The sequence below is a fragment of the Pimephales promelas genome, chromosome 21 (assembly GCF_988280905.1).
Source record: "Pimephales promelas chromosome 21, fPimPro1.hap1.1, whole genome shotgun sequence".
NCBI classification, from domain to species: Eukaryota; Metazoa; Chordata; class Actinopteri; order Cypriniformes; family Leuciscidae; genus Pimephales; species Pimephales promelas.
This window is the reverse complement of record NC_142789.1, coordinates 12,576,778-12,592,516: the sequence shown is the minus strand read 5'-3', so window position 1 is coordinate 12,592,516 and position 15,739 is coordinate 12,576,778. Positions and strand designations below refer to the sequence as shown.

At 38.5% G+C, this 15,739-nt stretch overlaps 2 protein-coding genes across 2 annotated transcripts in view; both read right to left on the bottom strand.

Annotated features, from left to right (window-relative positions):
• Positions 1 to 693: 693 nt before the first annotated feature.
• Positions 694 to 11,867, bottom strand: LOC120468918 (uncharacterized). Its single transcript, XM_039657568.2, has 5 exons — positions 11,780 to 11,867; positions 10,531 to 10,580; positions 10,162 to 10,258; positions 9,836 to 10,005; positions 694 to 9,752 (listed from the first exon to the last, which is right to left on the bottom strand). Exons 2-5 carry the CDS (start codon positions 10,546 to 10,548, stop codon positions 1,146 to 1,148), a joined length of 8,892 nt encoding a protein of 2,963 aa, XP_039513502.2. The 5' UTR covers positions 10,549 to 10,580; positions 11,780 to 11,867; the 3' UTR covers positions 694 to 1,145.
• abcc10 (ATP binding cassette subfamily C member 10) overlaps positions 11,446 to 15,739 on the bottom strand; it is a 20,445-nt gene continuing 16,151 nt past the window's right edge. The window contains exons 18-22 of the mRNA XM_039657567.2: positions 15,226 to 15,479; positions 13,783 to 13,928; positions 13,528 to 13,625; positions 13,321 to 13,433; positions 11,446 to 12,695 (exon numbers count right to left, since the gene is read on the bottom strand). Coding sequence (XP_039513501.2) covers positions 12,554 to 12,695; positions 13,321 to 13,433; positions 13,528 to 13,625; positions 13,783 to 13,928; positions 15,226 to 15,479 — 753 coding nt within the window. The 3' untranslated portion in view covers positions 11,446 to 12,553. The remainder of the gene's footprint in view (positions 12,696 to 13,320; positions 13,434 to 13,527; positions 13,626 to 13,782; positions 13,929 to 15,225; positions 15,480 to 15,739) is intronic.

Below are 15,739 nucleotides of genomic sequence, written 5' to 3'. Positions count from 1 at the left end.
CTGCCCGCCCTGGCTCTACGGGGATGCTTGAGTGTGTAGTCTACACTGGATGTGGCGAGGAACACATTACCAACCGTAAACTGATTGCCCGCGCACTCTGTTTCTGACGCACTTCACGTTTGCTAGGCGGGGGGAGATTGATGTAATCTCTTGATGCGATCAGACCGGAGTCGGGGGACTTAGTTACATTTTTGTGGAGTACAGTCAACTGTTCTCCGACAAAATCTTTGGCTTTTTGGATTTACTTGCTGCTTCAGCTTTGACAAGAGGGGAAAAAACGCTTATTGGGCTCTCGCGTCGGAATTTGAGCAACTGGGGGAAGTGACGTATGCCGTAAAGCAGTCAAATTTTGTAGTTCTTTTTGTGCTCGGGTTCCTACCCGCTCCCCGAAGTTACAGAGTGCCAGTAAAGCGAAACAGACCATGTCAGTCTATGGCAGACCTGTCATTCAACCTATTGTCAGTCGATGTGCCATCTTAAGGGTTTTGGAAAAATATTATAAAGTTTGAAAAAGTTGCATAGTGCTGCTTTAAGCTCTAACTTGCTAGCTCTCTAAAATGTTAATCTTTTGTGATTTGTTTGGGTCAGTTCTTTAATAAATGGGCTAGAGTAATGTTAATAAAAGCTTTCCAGGTTTGATATTTTAATGTAACATTTAAGTAAACTTTTTTCAAAATAACCACTTCAGCAAGGTATATATTTCATGTTTATTTCAATCACATAACATCCTAAGTATTCTAACAGCTACTTTTGTATATCAATATTTTACAAATGTATGTACATCCTTCAAAAAAAAAAATCCCTCCAGTCCTTACTGTATCACTGAGCATAACAATGCTAAAAAATAGATAATAGATGAGTATCTAAAAAAGATGGCAAGAAACGAGACATTCACCGGACAGACAAACTTTTCCAGACAAAACCTTTTGACAACACATCAACATTGTAATTATACAATAAGTCACTGTAGCATTTTATATACTTTACAAAATATGATTTACTATATTTAATCAGGCAAGCTTAATTTAGAAACTGTATTTGGAATGTTTTTTTTAAAGAGGCTAATGATCAAGTTTGTGTAAGTTTATGTTTTCCAATAAGTTTTTTATACAAACTCTCACATGCCTTCCTTTTAATTCTCATTACTATATTAGTTTAAGAACCCTAAATTTTGAACCTTTCAAAGTGCTTTCTGGAACCTCCAGATCCATTGCATGCATTTGCAGACGTCTCATTGTGTGTCTGCGACTATGTTCCGTTTGCCCATTTCCCCATCCATCTCTTCTAGGCATCCCTTTATAAGTGTAGCATATGTCATCAGTAGTGTAATTACGTCCAGGAACCATATGAGTTTTCCTATAACCTGCATTACCTCCCATTTGGGGTGACCTTTGCATGGTGCTCATTCCCATATTTGAATTTCTCACAGCCAAATCCTCTCTAATTCTTGAAACTTGAGGTTTAGGCACTGATATATTGTTCCAGTTGTCATCAATACCAAAGTTGTTTGCTTTTGTTTTATTATCTCTTGACTTGAGTGCCCCAGACATATCACTGTAGTAAACATCTGATGATGTTGGACGTACACCAGAGATTCTGGTCTTGGAGGTGGGTAAAGCCATTGTAAAATCAGGTGAGCCAGAGAGATGTTTTTGCATTGCAGGCCACTCGGCTTTATCTGAAAATTTCATGTCTCTGTTCAAGTCGAAATATGGGTCCTGCATGTTCAATTCTGAGGGACCGTATTTCTGATGAGACGGTATTCTGAGATCAAGATCATTTGTTCTGGCTGACTCTATTTTACCTCTTGGGACAGCAAAATTGTAAGTGTGTGCTTGAGTATAGGCACCAAAATCAACATCAGGCCCCAGGCCTTGAAAGTCAAGACTATCAGTTCTTCCTTTAATTCGGGGGGTTTTTAGATTCATCTTTGGAGAGCTGAACTGAAGATTCCCAGGAGGAGCGCCAATGTCAAAGTCAGGTGCATTTACATCAAGATGGGGTTTCTTGACATTTAGTCCTTTAATTTTTCCTTTAAGGAAATCAACACTCATATCTGGGGCTGTGATATCTGCCTTATGACCTCTGATATTAAAGTCTGGGGAATCAAAATCAGTTTTCATCTTTGGCGCTGAGAGATCTATTTTAGGGGTATTTAGATCATAATCAGGTGTCTTTATTTTTGGTCCCGAGAAACCAATATCAGGCATCTTTAAAGTTGGCATCTTCATTTTACCAGATGGCATGTGTATGTTTGGAATTGTAAGATCTGTTCTTGGACCTTTAAGATCAGCATTGGGTCCATAAATGTCCATATCAGGACGATTAATCGCACCCTTTAGTGTGGGAGCTGATGTGCTCAGATTAAGGTCTGGCTGATCCATGTCCGCATCAACATTCATATGTGGCCCTTTCGAACCTGACAGGCCAAAACTGGGCATTTTTAACTTTGGCATGTTCAATTTACCTGAAGGACCATTGAAATCAATATCAGGTGATTTGAGATCTAGGTTTGGGCCTTTTAAATCAGCTTGAGGCAGAGCCAGATCCATGTCTGGGGTATTGATTCCTCCCTTAATATTGGGGCTGTTAATATTCTGGTCTGGAGATTTGATTTTAAGATCTGGGCCTTTTGGTTTGCCACTTGAGAAGCCAAGTTTGGGAAACTTCAGTCTACTTGAAGGAGAATCCATTTTGAGATCAGGTGCATTCATGTCAATATTTGGTCCTTTAATTTTACTTTTAGGGAAATCAACATTCAGATCAGGTGCTGTGATATCTGGCTTATGACCACCAATGTTGATATCTGGGGAATCAAAGTCTGCCTTAAACTTTGGAGTTGACAAATCCATTTCAGGGGTCTTCAAATCATAGTCGGGTGTCTTTATTTTTGGTCCTGAGACACCAAACTTAGGCATCTTTAAAGTGGGCATTTTCATTTTTCCAGAAGGCTTGTCAATGTATGGAAGTGTAAGATCTGTATGTGGACCTCTGAGATCTACATTAGGTCCATGTACATCAATATCAGGACCATTTATTCCTGCTTTTAGTTTGGGAGTTGATGCACTCAGATTAATGTCAGGCTGATCAATGTCAGCATCCACATTCATGTGTGGCCCTTTCAAACCTGACAAGCCAAAACTGGGCATATTTAGGTTTGGCATTTTAAATTTACCTGATGGGGCATCAACATCAAAATCAGGTGATTTGACATCTAAGTTTGGGCCTTTAAATTCAGTTTGAGGCAGAGTCAGATCCATGTCTGGTGTATCGATTCCTCCCTTAATTTTGGGGCTTTTGAGATTCAGGTCTGGAGAATTGATTTTAAGATCTGGGCCTTTTGGTTTGCCACTTGAGAAGCCAAGTTTGGGAAACTTCAGTTTACCTGAAGGAGAATCTATGTTGAGATCAGGTGCATTCACGTCAATATTTGGTTTCTTGAAATTTGGTCCTTTAATTTTACCTTTAGGGAAATCAATATTCAGATCAGGTGCTGTGATATCTGGCTTATGACCACCAATGTTGATATCTGGGGAATCAAAGTCTGCCTTAAACTTTGGAGTTGACAAATCCATTTCAGGGGTCTTCAAATCATAGTCGGGTGTCTTTATTTTTGGTCCTGAGACACCAAACTTAGGCATCTTTAAATTGGGCATTTTCATTTTTCCAGAAGGCTTGTCAACGTCTGGAAGTGTAAGATCTGTATGTGGACCTCTGAGATCTACATTAGGTCCATGTACATCAATATCAGGACCGTTTATTCCTGCTTTTAGTTTGGGAGTTGATGCACTCAGATTAATGTCAGGCTGATCAATGTCAGTATCCACATTCATGTGAGGCCCTTTCAATCCTGACAAGCCAAAACTGGGCATATTTAGGTTTGGCATTTTAAATTTACCTGATGGGCCATTAACATCAAAATCAGGTGATTTGACATCTAAGTTCGGGCCTTTAAAATCAGTTTGAGGCAGAGTCAGATCCATGTCTGGTGTATCGATTCCTCCCTTAATTTGGGGGCTTTTGAGATTCAGGTCTGGAGATTTGATTTTAAGATCTGGGCCTTTTGGTTTACCACTTGAGAAGCCAAATTTGGGAAACTTCAGTTTACCTGAAGGGGAATTTACGTTGAGATCAGGTGCATTCATGTCAAGATTGGGTTTCTTGAAATTTGGTCCTTTAATTTTACCTTTTGGGAAATCAACATTCAGATCAGGTGCTGTGATATCTGGCTTATGACCACCGATGTTGATGTCTGGGGAATCAAAGTCTGCCTTAAACTTTGGAGTTGACAGATCCATTTCAGGGGTCTTCAAATCATAGTCAGGTGTCTTTATTTTTGGTCCTGAGACACCAAACTTAGGCATCTTTAAAGTGGGCATTTTCATTTTTCCAGAAGGCTTGTCAACATCTGGAAGTGTAAGATCTGTATGTGGACCTCTGAGATCTACATTAGGTCCATGTACATTAATATCAGGACCGTTTATTCCTGCTTTTAGTTTGGGAGTTGATGCACTCAGATTAATGTCAGGCTGATCAATGTCAGCATCCACATTCATGTGAGGCCCTTTCAAACCTGACAAGCCAAAACTGGGCATATTTAGGTTTGGCATTTTAAATTTACCTGATGGGGCATCAACATCAAAATCAGGTGATTTGACATCTAAGTTCGGGCCTTTAAAATCAGTTTGAGGCAGAGTCAGATCCATGTCTGGTGTATCGATTCCTCCCTTAATTTTGGGGCTTTTGAGATTCAGGTCTGGAGATTTGATTTTAAGATCTGGGCCTTTTGGTTTTCCACTTGGGAAGCTAAATTTGGGAAACTTCAGTTTACCTGAAGGAGCTTTTATGTCAAGGTCAGGTGCATTCATGTCAAGATTGGGTTTCTTGAAATTTGGTCCTTTCATTTTACCTTTAGGGAAATCAACATTAAGATCAGGTGCTGTGACATCTGGCTTATGACCACCAATGTTGATGTCTGGGGAATCAAAGTCTGCCTTAAACTTTGGAGCTGACAAATCCATTTCAGGGGTCTTCAAATCATAGTCGGGTGTCTTTATTTTTGGTCCTGAGACACCAAACTTTGGCATCTTTAAAGTGGGCATTTTCATTTTTCCAGAAGGCTTGTCAATGTCTGGAAGTGTAAGATCTGTATTTGGACCTCTGAGATCTACATTAGGTCCATGTACATCAATATCAGGACCATTTATTCCTGCTTTTAGTTTGGGAGTTGATGCACTCAGATTAAAGTCAGGCTGATCAATGTCAGCATCCACATTCATGTGAGGCCCTTTCCAACCTGAATGGCCAAAACTAGGCATATTTAGGTTTGGCATTTTAAATTTACCTGATGGGCCATTAACATCAAAATCAGGTGATTTGACATCTAAGTTCGGGCCTTTAAAATCAGTTTGAGGCAGAGTCAGATCCATGTCTGGTGTATCGATTCCTCCCTTAATTTTGGGGCTTTTGAGATTCAGGTCTGGAGATTTGATTTTAAGATCTGGGCCTTTTGGTTTTCCACTTGGGAAGCTAAATTTTGGAAACTTCAGTTTACCTGAAGGGGCTTTTATGTCAAGGTCAGGTGCATTCATCTCAAGATTGGGTTTCTTGAAATTTGGTCCTTTAACTTTACCTTTAGGGAAATCAACATTCAGATCAGGTGCTGTAATATCTGGCTTATGACCACCAATGTTTATATCAGGGGAATTAAAGTCTCCCTTAATCTTTGGAGCTGACAAATCCATTTCAGGGGTCTTCAAATCATAGTCGGGTGTCTTTATTTTTGTTCCTGAGACACCAAACTTTGGCATCTTTAAAGTGGGCATTTTCATTTTTCCAGAAGGCTTGTCAATGTCTGGAAGCGTAAGATCTGTATTTGGACCTCTGAGATCTACATTAGGTCCATGTACATCAATATCAGGACCATTTATTCCTGCTTTTAGTTTGGGAGTTGATGCACTCAGATTAAGGTCAGGCTGATCAATGTCAGCATCCACATTCATGTGTGGCCCTTTCAAACCTGAATGGCCAAAACTGGGCATATTTAGGTTTGGCATTTTAAATTTACCTGATGGGCCATTAACATCAAAATCAGGTGATTTGACATCTAAGTTCGGGCCTTTAAAATCAGTTTGAGGCAGAGTCAGATCCATGTCTGGTGTATCGATTCCTCCCTTAATTTTTGGGCTTTTGAGATTCAGGTCTGGAGATTTGATTTTAAGATCTGGGCCTTTTGGTTTGCCACTTGAGAAGCCAAATTTGGGAAATTTCAGTTTACCTGAAGGGGAATTTACGTTGAGATCAGGTGCATTCATGTCAAGATTGGGTTTCTTGAAATTTGGTCCCTTAATTTTACCTTTTGGGAAATCAACATTCAGATCAGGTGCTGTGATATCTGGCTTATGACCACCGATGTTGATGTCTGGGGAATCAAAGTCTGCCTTAAAATTTGGAGTTGACAGATCCATTTCAGGGGTCTTCAAATCATAGTCAGGTGTCTTTATTTTTGGTCCTGAGGCACCAAACTTAGGCATCTTTAATGTGGGCATTTTCATTTTTCCAGAAGGCTTGTCAATGTCTGGAAGTGTAAGATCTGTACCTGGACCTCTGAGATCTACATTAGGTCCATGTACATCAATATCAGGACCATTTATTCCTGCTTTTAGTTTGGGAGTTGATGCACTCAGATTAAGGTCAGGCTGATCAATGTCAGCATCCACATTCATGTGTGGCCCTTTCAAACCTGAATGGCCAAAACTGGGCATATTTAGGTTTGGCATTTTAAATTTACCTGATGGGCCATTAACATCAAAATCAGGTGATTTGACATCTAAGTTCGGGCCTTTAAAATCAGTTTGAGGCAGAGTCAGATCCATGTCTGGTGTATCGATTCCTCCCTTAATTTTGGGGTTTTTGAGATTCAGGTCTGGAGATTTGATTTTAAGATCTGGGCCTTTTGGTTTGCCACTTGAGAAGCCAAATTTGGGAAACTTCAGTTTACCTGAAGGGGAATTTACGTTGAGATCAGGTGCATTCATGTCAAGATTGGGTTTCTTGAAATTTGGTCCTTTAATTTTACCTTTTGGGAAATCAACATTCAGATCAGGTGCTGTGATATCTGGCTTCTGACCACCAATGTTGATGTCTGGGGAATCAAAGTCTGCCTTAAACTTTGGAGTTGACAAATCCATTTCAGGGGTCTTCAAATCATAGTCAGGTGTCTTTATTTTTGGTCCTGAGGCACCAAACTTGGGCATCTTTAAAGTGGGCATTTTCATTTTCCCAGAAGGCTTGTCAAGGCGAGGAACATTCATGTCAAGATTGGGTTTCTTGAAATTTGGTCCTTTAATTTTACCTTTAGGGAAATCAACATTCAGATCAGGCGCTGTGATATCTGGCTTATGACCACCAATGTTGATGTCTGGGGAATTAAAGTCTGCTTTAAACTTTGGAGCTGACAAATCTAATTCAGGGGTATTTAGATCATAGTCAGGCATCTTCATATTGGGTCCTGAGAGACCAAAATCAGGCATCTCAAAAGTAGGCACTTTCATTTTTCCAGATGGAATGTCAGGAAGTTTAAGGTCTGTTGTTGGACTTTTCAGATCAGCATTAGGTCCATGGATGTCAATGTTAGGACTATTTAACCCTGCATTTAGTTTAGGAGTTGATGCATTCAGATTAAGGTCAGGCTGATCAATGTCAGCATCCATATTCATATGTGGCCCTTTCAAACCTGACATGTTAAAACGGGGCATCTTAAACTTTGGCATATTGATTTTTCCTAAAGGGGCATTAACATCAATATCAGGTGATTTGATATCTAGGTTTGGGCCTTTCAAATCAGATTGAGGCAGATTCAGATCCATGTTTGGGGTATCAATTCCTCCCTTAATTTGGGGACTTTTGAGATTCAGGTCTGCAGATTTGATTTTAAGATCAGGTCCTACTGTCTTGCTTCCAGAGATGCCAAATTTTGGCAGCTGTAGTTTACCTGAAGGGACATCTATGTCAACGTCATGTGCATTCATGTCAAGACTGGGTGTCTTTAAATCAGGTCCTTTAATTTGACCTTTAGGGAAATCAACATTCGTGGCAGGTACTGTGATATCAGTCTTATAGTCTTTAATGTTGAAGTCAGGAGAATCAAAGTCTGCCTTAAACTTTGGGGCTGACAAATCATAGTCAGGCGTCTTTATTTTGGGTCCTGAGAGTCCAAAGTCAGGCATCTTGAAAGTAGGCATTTTCATTTTTCCAGATGGCATGTCCATGTCAGGTAGTGTAAGGTCTGTTTTCAGACCTCTGAGATCTACATTAGGTCCATGTACATCAATATCAGGACCATTTATTCCTGCATTTAGTTTTGGAGTTGATGCACTCAGATTAAGGTCAGGCTGATCAATGTCAGTATCCACATTCATACGTGGCCCTTTCAAACCTGAAAGGCCAAAACTGGGCATCTTTAACTTTGGCATATTAAATTTTCCTGATGGGCCATTAACATCAATATCAGGGGATTTGATATCTAGGTTTGGGCCTTTCAAATCAGATTGAGGCAGATTCAGATCCATGTCTGGGCTATTGATTCCTCCCTTAATCTGTGGGCTTTTGAGATTCAGGTCTGGAGATTTTATTTTAAGATCAGGTCCTACTGTCTTGCTTCCAGAGATGCCAAATTTTGGCATATTTAGTTTACCTGAAGGAACATTTAAGTTGAGGTCAGGTGCATTCATGTCAAGATTGGGTTTCTTGAAATTTGGTCCTTTAAATGTGCCTTTAGGAATATCAAAATCCATCTCTGGGACTGTGAAATCTGGCTTTTGACCTCTGATGTTGATGTCTCGTGAATCAAAGTCTGGAGCTGACAAATCCATTTCAGGGGTCTTCAGATCATAGTCTGGTGTCTTTATTTTTGGTCCTGACAGATCAAAATCTGGCATGCTGAAAGTGGGCGTTTTCAGTTTTCCAGAATGCATGTCTATGTCTGGAAGGTCTGTTTTCAGACCTCTGAAATCAGCCTTTGGTCCATCAATTTGTATATCAGAAGAACCATCAAGACCTGCAGCTACTTCAGGGGATGATAATGCTAATTTTGACTCCTTCATACTTGCATCATAATTAATGTCTGTTTTCTTATTTCCAAAGGAGCTAAACATTTTAAATTTTGGCTTCTTGACATTAATTGATGGTACATCCATATCCATATCAGAAGAAATAAGCAATGCACTTGGGCTTTTGAAATGGCCTTTTGTGAGGTGCATTACTGGATATCCTTGGGTATTTGGCAGTGTAAGATTTGAATCTGGTGTGTTAATATCAACATTTATGTTTGAGTCTGTAAATGTTTGACCCCGTAGGTCGATTTCACTTCCAACATCGGGTAAGTTCATTTTGGACTGATGTGCTGAAACATCACTTGCAATGTTGCCTTTGATTTTTGCTCCTCTCATTAGGTCAGATCCTTGTAGTAACATGTCTGAGTTGTATTCACCTGTAGAATCATTGGTACCATAATGGATCATAGGCCATTCATGATCCACTTTCTCATCAGGTTCTGTTTCATATGGAGTGTGACCCTTCCGATCTGCATTCTCAAGTAAAGCTGCAACGTTTATCCTGCCTTTGTGGTCAAGTGTTTGGGCTGTCGCTGGACCATTCTGTGTGCCATGTCTGTATTCCTTAGCAGCTTTGTTTCCTTTCATGAATTTCCTGACTTTAGTATTGTAGAGTTTGTCATATGAATCTTTCCACACCTGTTGAAACAATGTAATCAGAACAAATCATGACGATTTATGATTTAGGGTTGCAAAAAATTGTGAATGCAATGTCCACAGACCTCATTTGGAGCTTTGACATCCAGACTTTCCAAGCTCTTGCTGGATTTCAAACCATGCTTCATCACCTCCTTGTCATTATCAATCAACTTCAAAATGTCCACAACTTCATTTTTCTTTTGTTTATTCCTCTTCAGATCAAACTGACCACTGGAACCCACAATTTCACTATCTGAAATAGAAATGTAATCTATTTTATCCTTACATTTTCACCATATTAAGGTTCATGGCAAAAGCAGATTTATTCACAGTAAAAGTGTTTTGTAAAAGAATGATGCTTAAAAATGATACATTGATGTACAAAATCCATAATCAAACAGTGCTGTACCTTCTAAAAAGTTCAGGTCCGAGTATTCCAATCTCTCTCCAGAAACATTATCATCTTCAGCCAGCAGGCTGTCCGAAAGGCTTCTTCGATAAAGAGCCTGCAAATTACAATATACTATTATGTTGTATTGCCCCTCTCAATATTTCATAAAATTAAATGCATGTAAAATAAAAAAAAACAGAATAACACGAGTTTTTGATGAGAAACATGTAGCACCTACACCTCTACCATTTTTTATTAATAAATCACTCATCATTTATACTTTTTAACAAATTACATAAGGATTTAACATATATTTGATATCAGTATCACACACACAAAATGCATAAAATATAGTTTATATGATGGGATAAAAAATGTGATGCATACCATTTCACTTGTAAACATTTACAGTGAAGAAAAGCCTCCAAAACTCAAACCTGTAAATGCAAAAGAAATGATTCAGCAGCAACAAGACAACCAAGTTCCAGTGCTAATTATTATTGACACACTTGTAATTGTTAATGGCTGGTCATAATGCAATGAGAGAATAGAACATATAAATTATGAACATATGGGTAATCAGTAAATGAAGAGAAGCACCTTCTCAAAATGAAACAAGACCGAGCAAATCTAAATTAAAGGACATTTATCTTGGTGCACAATTAATCCTGAAACACGTTAATGCTTAGTACAATTGTCTGCGTTTTTCCCACTGGCACATAAACAGTTAGACGAAACTGTGAGGTATTCAACAAATTGTTCAGGGATAGTGTAACAAGAGGGCGTTAGGAACAGGTTAGGTCAGATAAAGGAAAAATGTGAACAGACCTCAACTTTTAAACCACACCCTTGGTTTTAAACATGTGTAATCAAAGAGGTAGCAGTTGCTCCCATGATCATCTTTAAGGATACATATTTTGATAACCGGTTCAACTATAAAAATGTCATTGTCTTCAATGAAACCGGCTCCGAAAACAATCCAATAACAAACTACAATCTATAGTATATGATCTAATTAATATGCACATTTATAGTAATCGCAAATTAAATATACAGGATCTGAAAATGTGCTTCAGAAGCATTATTTTCAATATAAGGTACTTGTCAGTAGCAATTTGTTGATAAAGTGGTCCCTAACGAAATAAAGTACTCTTTCACTCAGTCACAATATAACCATATATATAACCATCCCTGTGTAATGCTTCTCGTTTTAATAAGCTAGTTAAATGCAATTTGCAATATAACCCATTTGTAAATTACAGGAAAAACAAGATTAAATCAGCATAACTTGTGCAAGCGCTGCATAGTCATTCATTTACATTTATTCATTTAGCGACTTACTATTGTTATATATGTCAGAGGTTGCACGCCTCTGGAGCAACTAGGGGTTAAGTGTCTTAGTCAGGGACACACTGGTGTCTCACAGTGGATTCAAACCCGGGTCTCTCACACCAAAGGCGTGTGTCTTATCCACTGCGCCATTACCACCCCATTCACACCCTCGTCCTCATTCATAACAGAAGCAGCTGCATTTGATATACATTCAAACTTTCAGTACTATACAGACGGTTTTTACGTAAAAAACAGTGAAGTCAAAAGTACTGTTGTAAACTTTAACAGCAAAGAAAAGCCTTACCTTATATCCCATGAGCTTTAAAATCCTTGTTCAATATCAGCAGTGATAATGAGCCACACTGAAGAGTTTCGGCAGGACGAGACTGTGTTTACCTCTGTTCTCTTCCTACTGTTTATGGAATCCTCATTGCAGCGAGTAATACACTTCAAGAGTGGACAGACTGGTTTAACCTCAATCTGGCCAAACACATATACCTCATAAAGCTTCAGCATCATTGCCTGTTCTACATTGGAGGCAGGGTGACATAACAATAACAAACCTCTCCCTAAATCTAGATTGTTGGGAGGAACTCAAAAGAAATGGTTGAAAAAGCCTAAACTATGTACACACGTACTCCCATATGACTCATATGTGTTGGGGAAACACACACCTGTGCAAGGTGTACTCACTTTCACACAAGCCTGGGTGGAGATGTGGTTAAATGTTCACACCTCTAATGAAACCAATTATGCATTGTAATTTCTCCATAGAGGTAATGCATTCAAACCACAGAAATAAATATTAAAATACAGTGAGACTCTCACACGCGTTTTACCTGTTCGAAAAATTACTTTGAGTAGATCCTCTTATAAAAAATACAAACCTGAAACAGACAAATAACAAAACAAAAAAACCCACATTTATATCTAAAATTTAAAAATGTGACTATTTATGAAACAAACATTTTTCCCTGAGTTTTACATTGTTCTACATGGCACAACATGATATAAACTGCAGGTTTTGTCCATTTTATCGGACTCCAACAACATTCCGTCCTCAAACAGCTACAGTACTTTAAACTTGCTCTTCCCCTCCACGTAAAAGTTTCTGGAAAAAAGAGTCCTCTCTTTGGCACAGAGCAGCCGGGCTGTCAAACTCCACCACCTTCCCAGCATGCATCACCAGTACTCTGTCTGAGTCCATGATTGTATTCAGTCTGTGGGATAAGAAAGACCAGGTTGGGTTGTATGGCAAGAGAAATGTTCTTGACAGATGTTTTATATAATACATAAACATGATAATTTATGAAGTAGAAAAGGTAGCAGAAAAAAAGGGTCTCTACTAGGTTTTGATTCTTTGAGTACTATCAATCAGACAAGACACGCTAAAAACTAAATTAACTTCAATCTGACTTTAACAACTTCTTAAAGCAGTGATGAATCGTAATTTTCTGTAGCAGATTCACTTAAACTTATCATGCGCAAACTAGCATGTTAACATTACCTAAAAATACCTGCTAGTATGTTATAAATGTGGTTGTTCGGTACAAAGGTTAACAGAGATTATTCTGGTAACATCAATCATAAAAGAGTTGCAAATATACTTTTACAATGTGAACATGACAAATTTGTTGTCAGTTTCATTTAATAAATGTCTCACAAAACTGTGTGCTTTGGGTGTGACGGCGTTTAAACAACAGTTCCTCATTCCTAAAGAAAAGTTGGATAAAGGAATCTTATCCCTTGTTTTTTATTAAATAAAACAACAGTATCAAGTTTAAGAAAAAAAAAATTTAAACACTGAAGTATAAATCATATGCAAGTAAGAAAGCAGTTTGTGACCTGTGGGCGATGGTAAGAACGGTTTTATCCTTGAATTTTTCTCTGATGGTTTTTTGTAGAAGCATGTCAGTCTTTTGGTCGACACTTGCTGTGGCCTCATCAATGCATAAAATCTATTGGACCATAAAATTAACAATAAAGTACATAATTAATATAAGATGGAAAAACGGATATTTGTTTGAAATCTTTTATACAATAGTTTTATACATTAGCTTCTGTAAGCAGTGCACGAGCAAGACACAGCAGCTGCCTTTGGCCCACAGACAGAGACTTTCCTCTCTCTCCAACCTCCGAATCCAGGCCACCTGTAATGTGATAGGCAGACAAAGACAAAAAATAATAATTCATTAATTCATATAAAAAATAAAAAGCATTTTCTCACCTCCTGGATAAATCCTTTCAGAGAAGATGGGTTTGAATTGAACAAGCTCAACACAACAATCAAAGATGATCAACTCTCACCAATCCTCTGTACTACATCTCCCAGGTGGCATTGCTCAAGAGCATCTAGCAACCGGAAGTCAGGATGATGGCCATGGGGATCAAGGTTCTCTCGAACTGAGCTGGAGAAGAGGAAGGGATCTTGAGGGATGATGGCCAGCTTTGATCTATAGAGCACGAAACAAAATGAATCCTTATTTAAACACAGACTTAAAGTCTAAGACCACTTTTTTAGGATTTAGGAAGACTTATGACAAAGACTTATAAAATAAAATGCATAAAAAATATTTACAGTTCTGGACTTGATCATTTGTCAAACACAATTTTTTTTTTACATTTCTTCAAAGGGTTGGGTGGGTCGGTGATATTTTTTTTTTTTTTTTTTATCTTATGCTTACCAAGCCTGCATTTATTTGATCAAAAACACAGTAAAACAGTAATACAGTAAAAAAAAAAAAATAAATAAAATAACAGTTTTCTATTTTCATTGACTTTAAAGCTGCAGTCCGCAGTTTTTCCTCTTTGTTGCCATCTCTGTTCGAAATTTGCAATTGCAGTTATTTGCGGAATTATCAACTTGATGTGAGTTGTACCTCGACACGGCACAGTACGGATGAACACAAAGTTTGAGGAGACTGTGAGGCTGTCAGTCACCGCGCCGGTGTGGATACTGGCATTCAGAATCACAGATAATCCTTTTTGGAAGTATGACCAACATAAGAATTTTCACCGGAAAATGTCATTTCAACATATAACGTCCACGTTTGTTCTGGTTCTGACACTGCAGTGAATCGCACTAATTAAATCGAACAATCGCTTATCATATCACGCACAACCGTGCAAATTATACATTGTTCTTAAATTGTTAATGTTAACAACGTCAGCAACAATGTGACTACATCTCATGTCCTTCCAGTATTATCCTTGTTTTCGCATGGATTTGCATTTTACAGCGGGTGAATCTGTTGTCACTGGTGATTGTCGTTTAAACCTTTCTGGATCCGCCATCAAATTGATAAGTTTAATTATATCAAGTGCTGTGAGAAAAGACTATATTCTCCACCTCCAGCATCCTAACACTCAATATAGCCTACTAGGCGAGACTCTTCTTTATGTGTACAGAAGATGTGACGTAATGATGCAAAGACATGCTCGAATCTCCCGCAGAAATTCACCAGTACCACTGGAATTAAAAACATTGTTACAAGCTTACCGCTTTGAATAGATTTAAGCTAAGGCAAGCAGATCGTTTTGAACACTGGCTGGTTATGTATTTTTTCAAAAATGTATTTTGGATAATTTTTAACCCCCCAAAAAAGCTACGGACTGCAGCTTTAAAATACAATTTATTCTTGTGGTGGCAAAACGGAATTTTCAGCAGCCATTACCATTTTTGAGTTCTTTGATGAATAGTTCAAAAGAACAGAATTATTTCAAATAAAATCTTTTGTCTGCAACACTTACCGCAAGTTACCAAGCCTAACCGAGCTGATATCAATTCCATCCAGCAGTATTTGCCCCTGGTTCAGCTCCACCATACGGAATAGGGCAAGGAACAACGAGGATTTCCCAGAACCTGTGCGCCCCACAATGCCGACCCTCTCCCCTGGTAAAACCTCCAAGCTGACCCCATCGAGAGCGTTGGGCAAACCTGGCCTGTACGCCAACACGGCACCCACAAACTCAACACTGCCCTTTTCAGGCCACGAGTCTAGAACCTGCAGATGGTAGAGTTTTAGGCCAAGGTTGTGCTATACACTTTCAATTTTAAATACACACATTTTTTAATGTTTTATATAGGCTATATGGATCTATTATACTGTAACACATGCATTTTCTTTCTCAACTGTTTACATTCACTTAAAACATAATTGACTGTTTATATGTCAGAAAAAAAGAAAGACATTTTTCATTATTTTGTGTGTATTTGACTGTTTAAGCGCAAGAAGCAGTGAAAAAGAACTAAATTTAGGGCTGA

Bases quoted from the DNA above. Each gene is read 5' to 3' on its own strand.
- LOC120468918 (XM_039657568.2), bottom strand. The intron at 10,006-10,161 runs GTACAGCACTGT...TTTCTATTTCAG, and splicing joins GGACCTGAACTTTTTAGAAG to ATAGTGAAATTGTGGGTTCC. The intron at 9,753-9,835 runs GTCTGTGGACAT...TTGTTTCAACAG, and splicing joins ATGTCAAAGCTCCAAATGAG to GTGTGGAAAGATTCATATGA.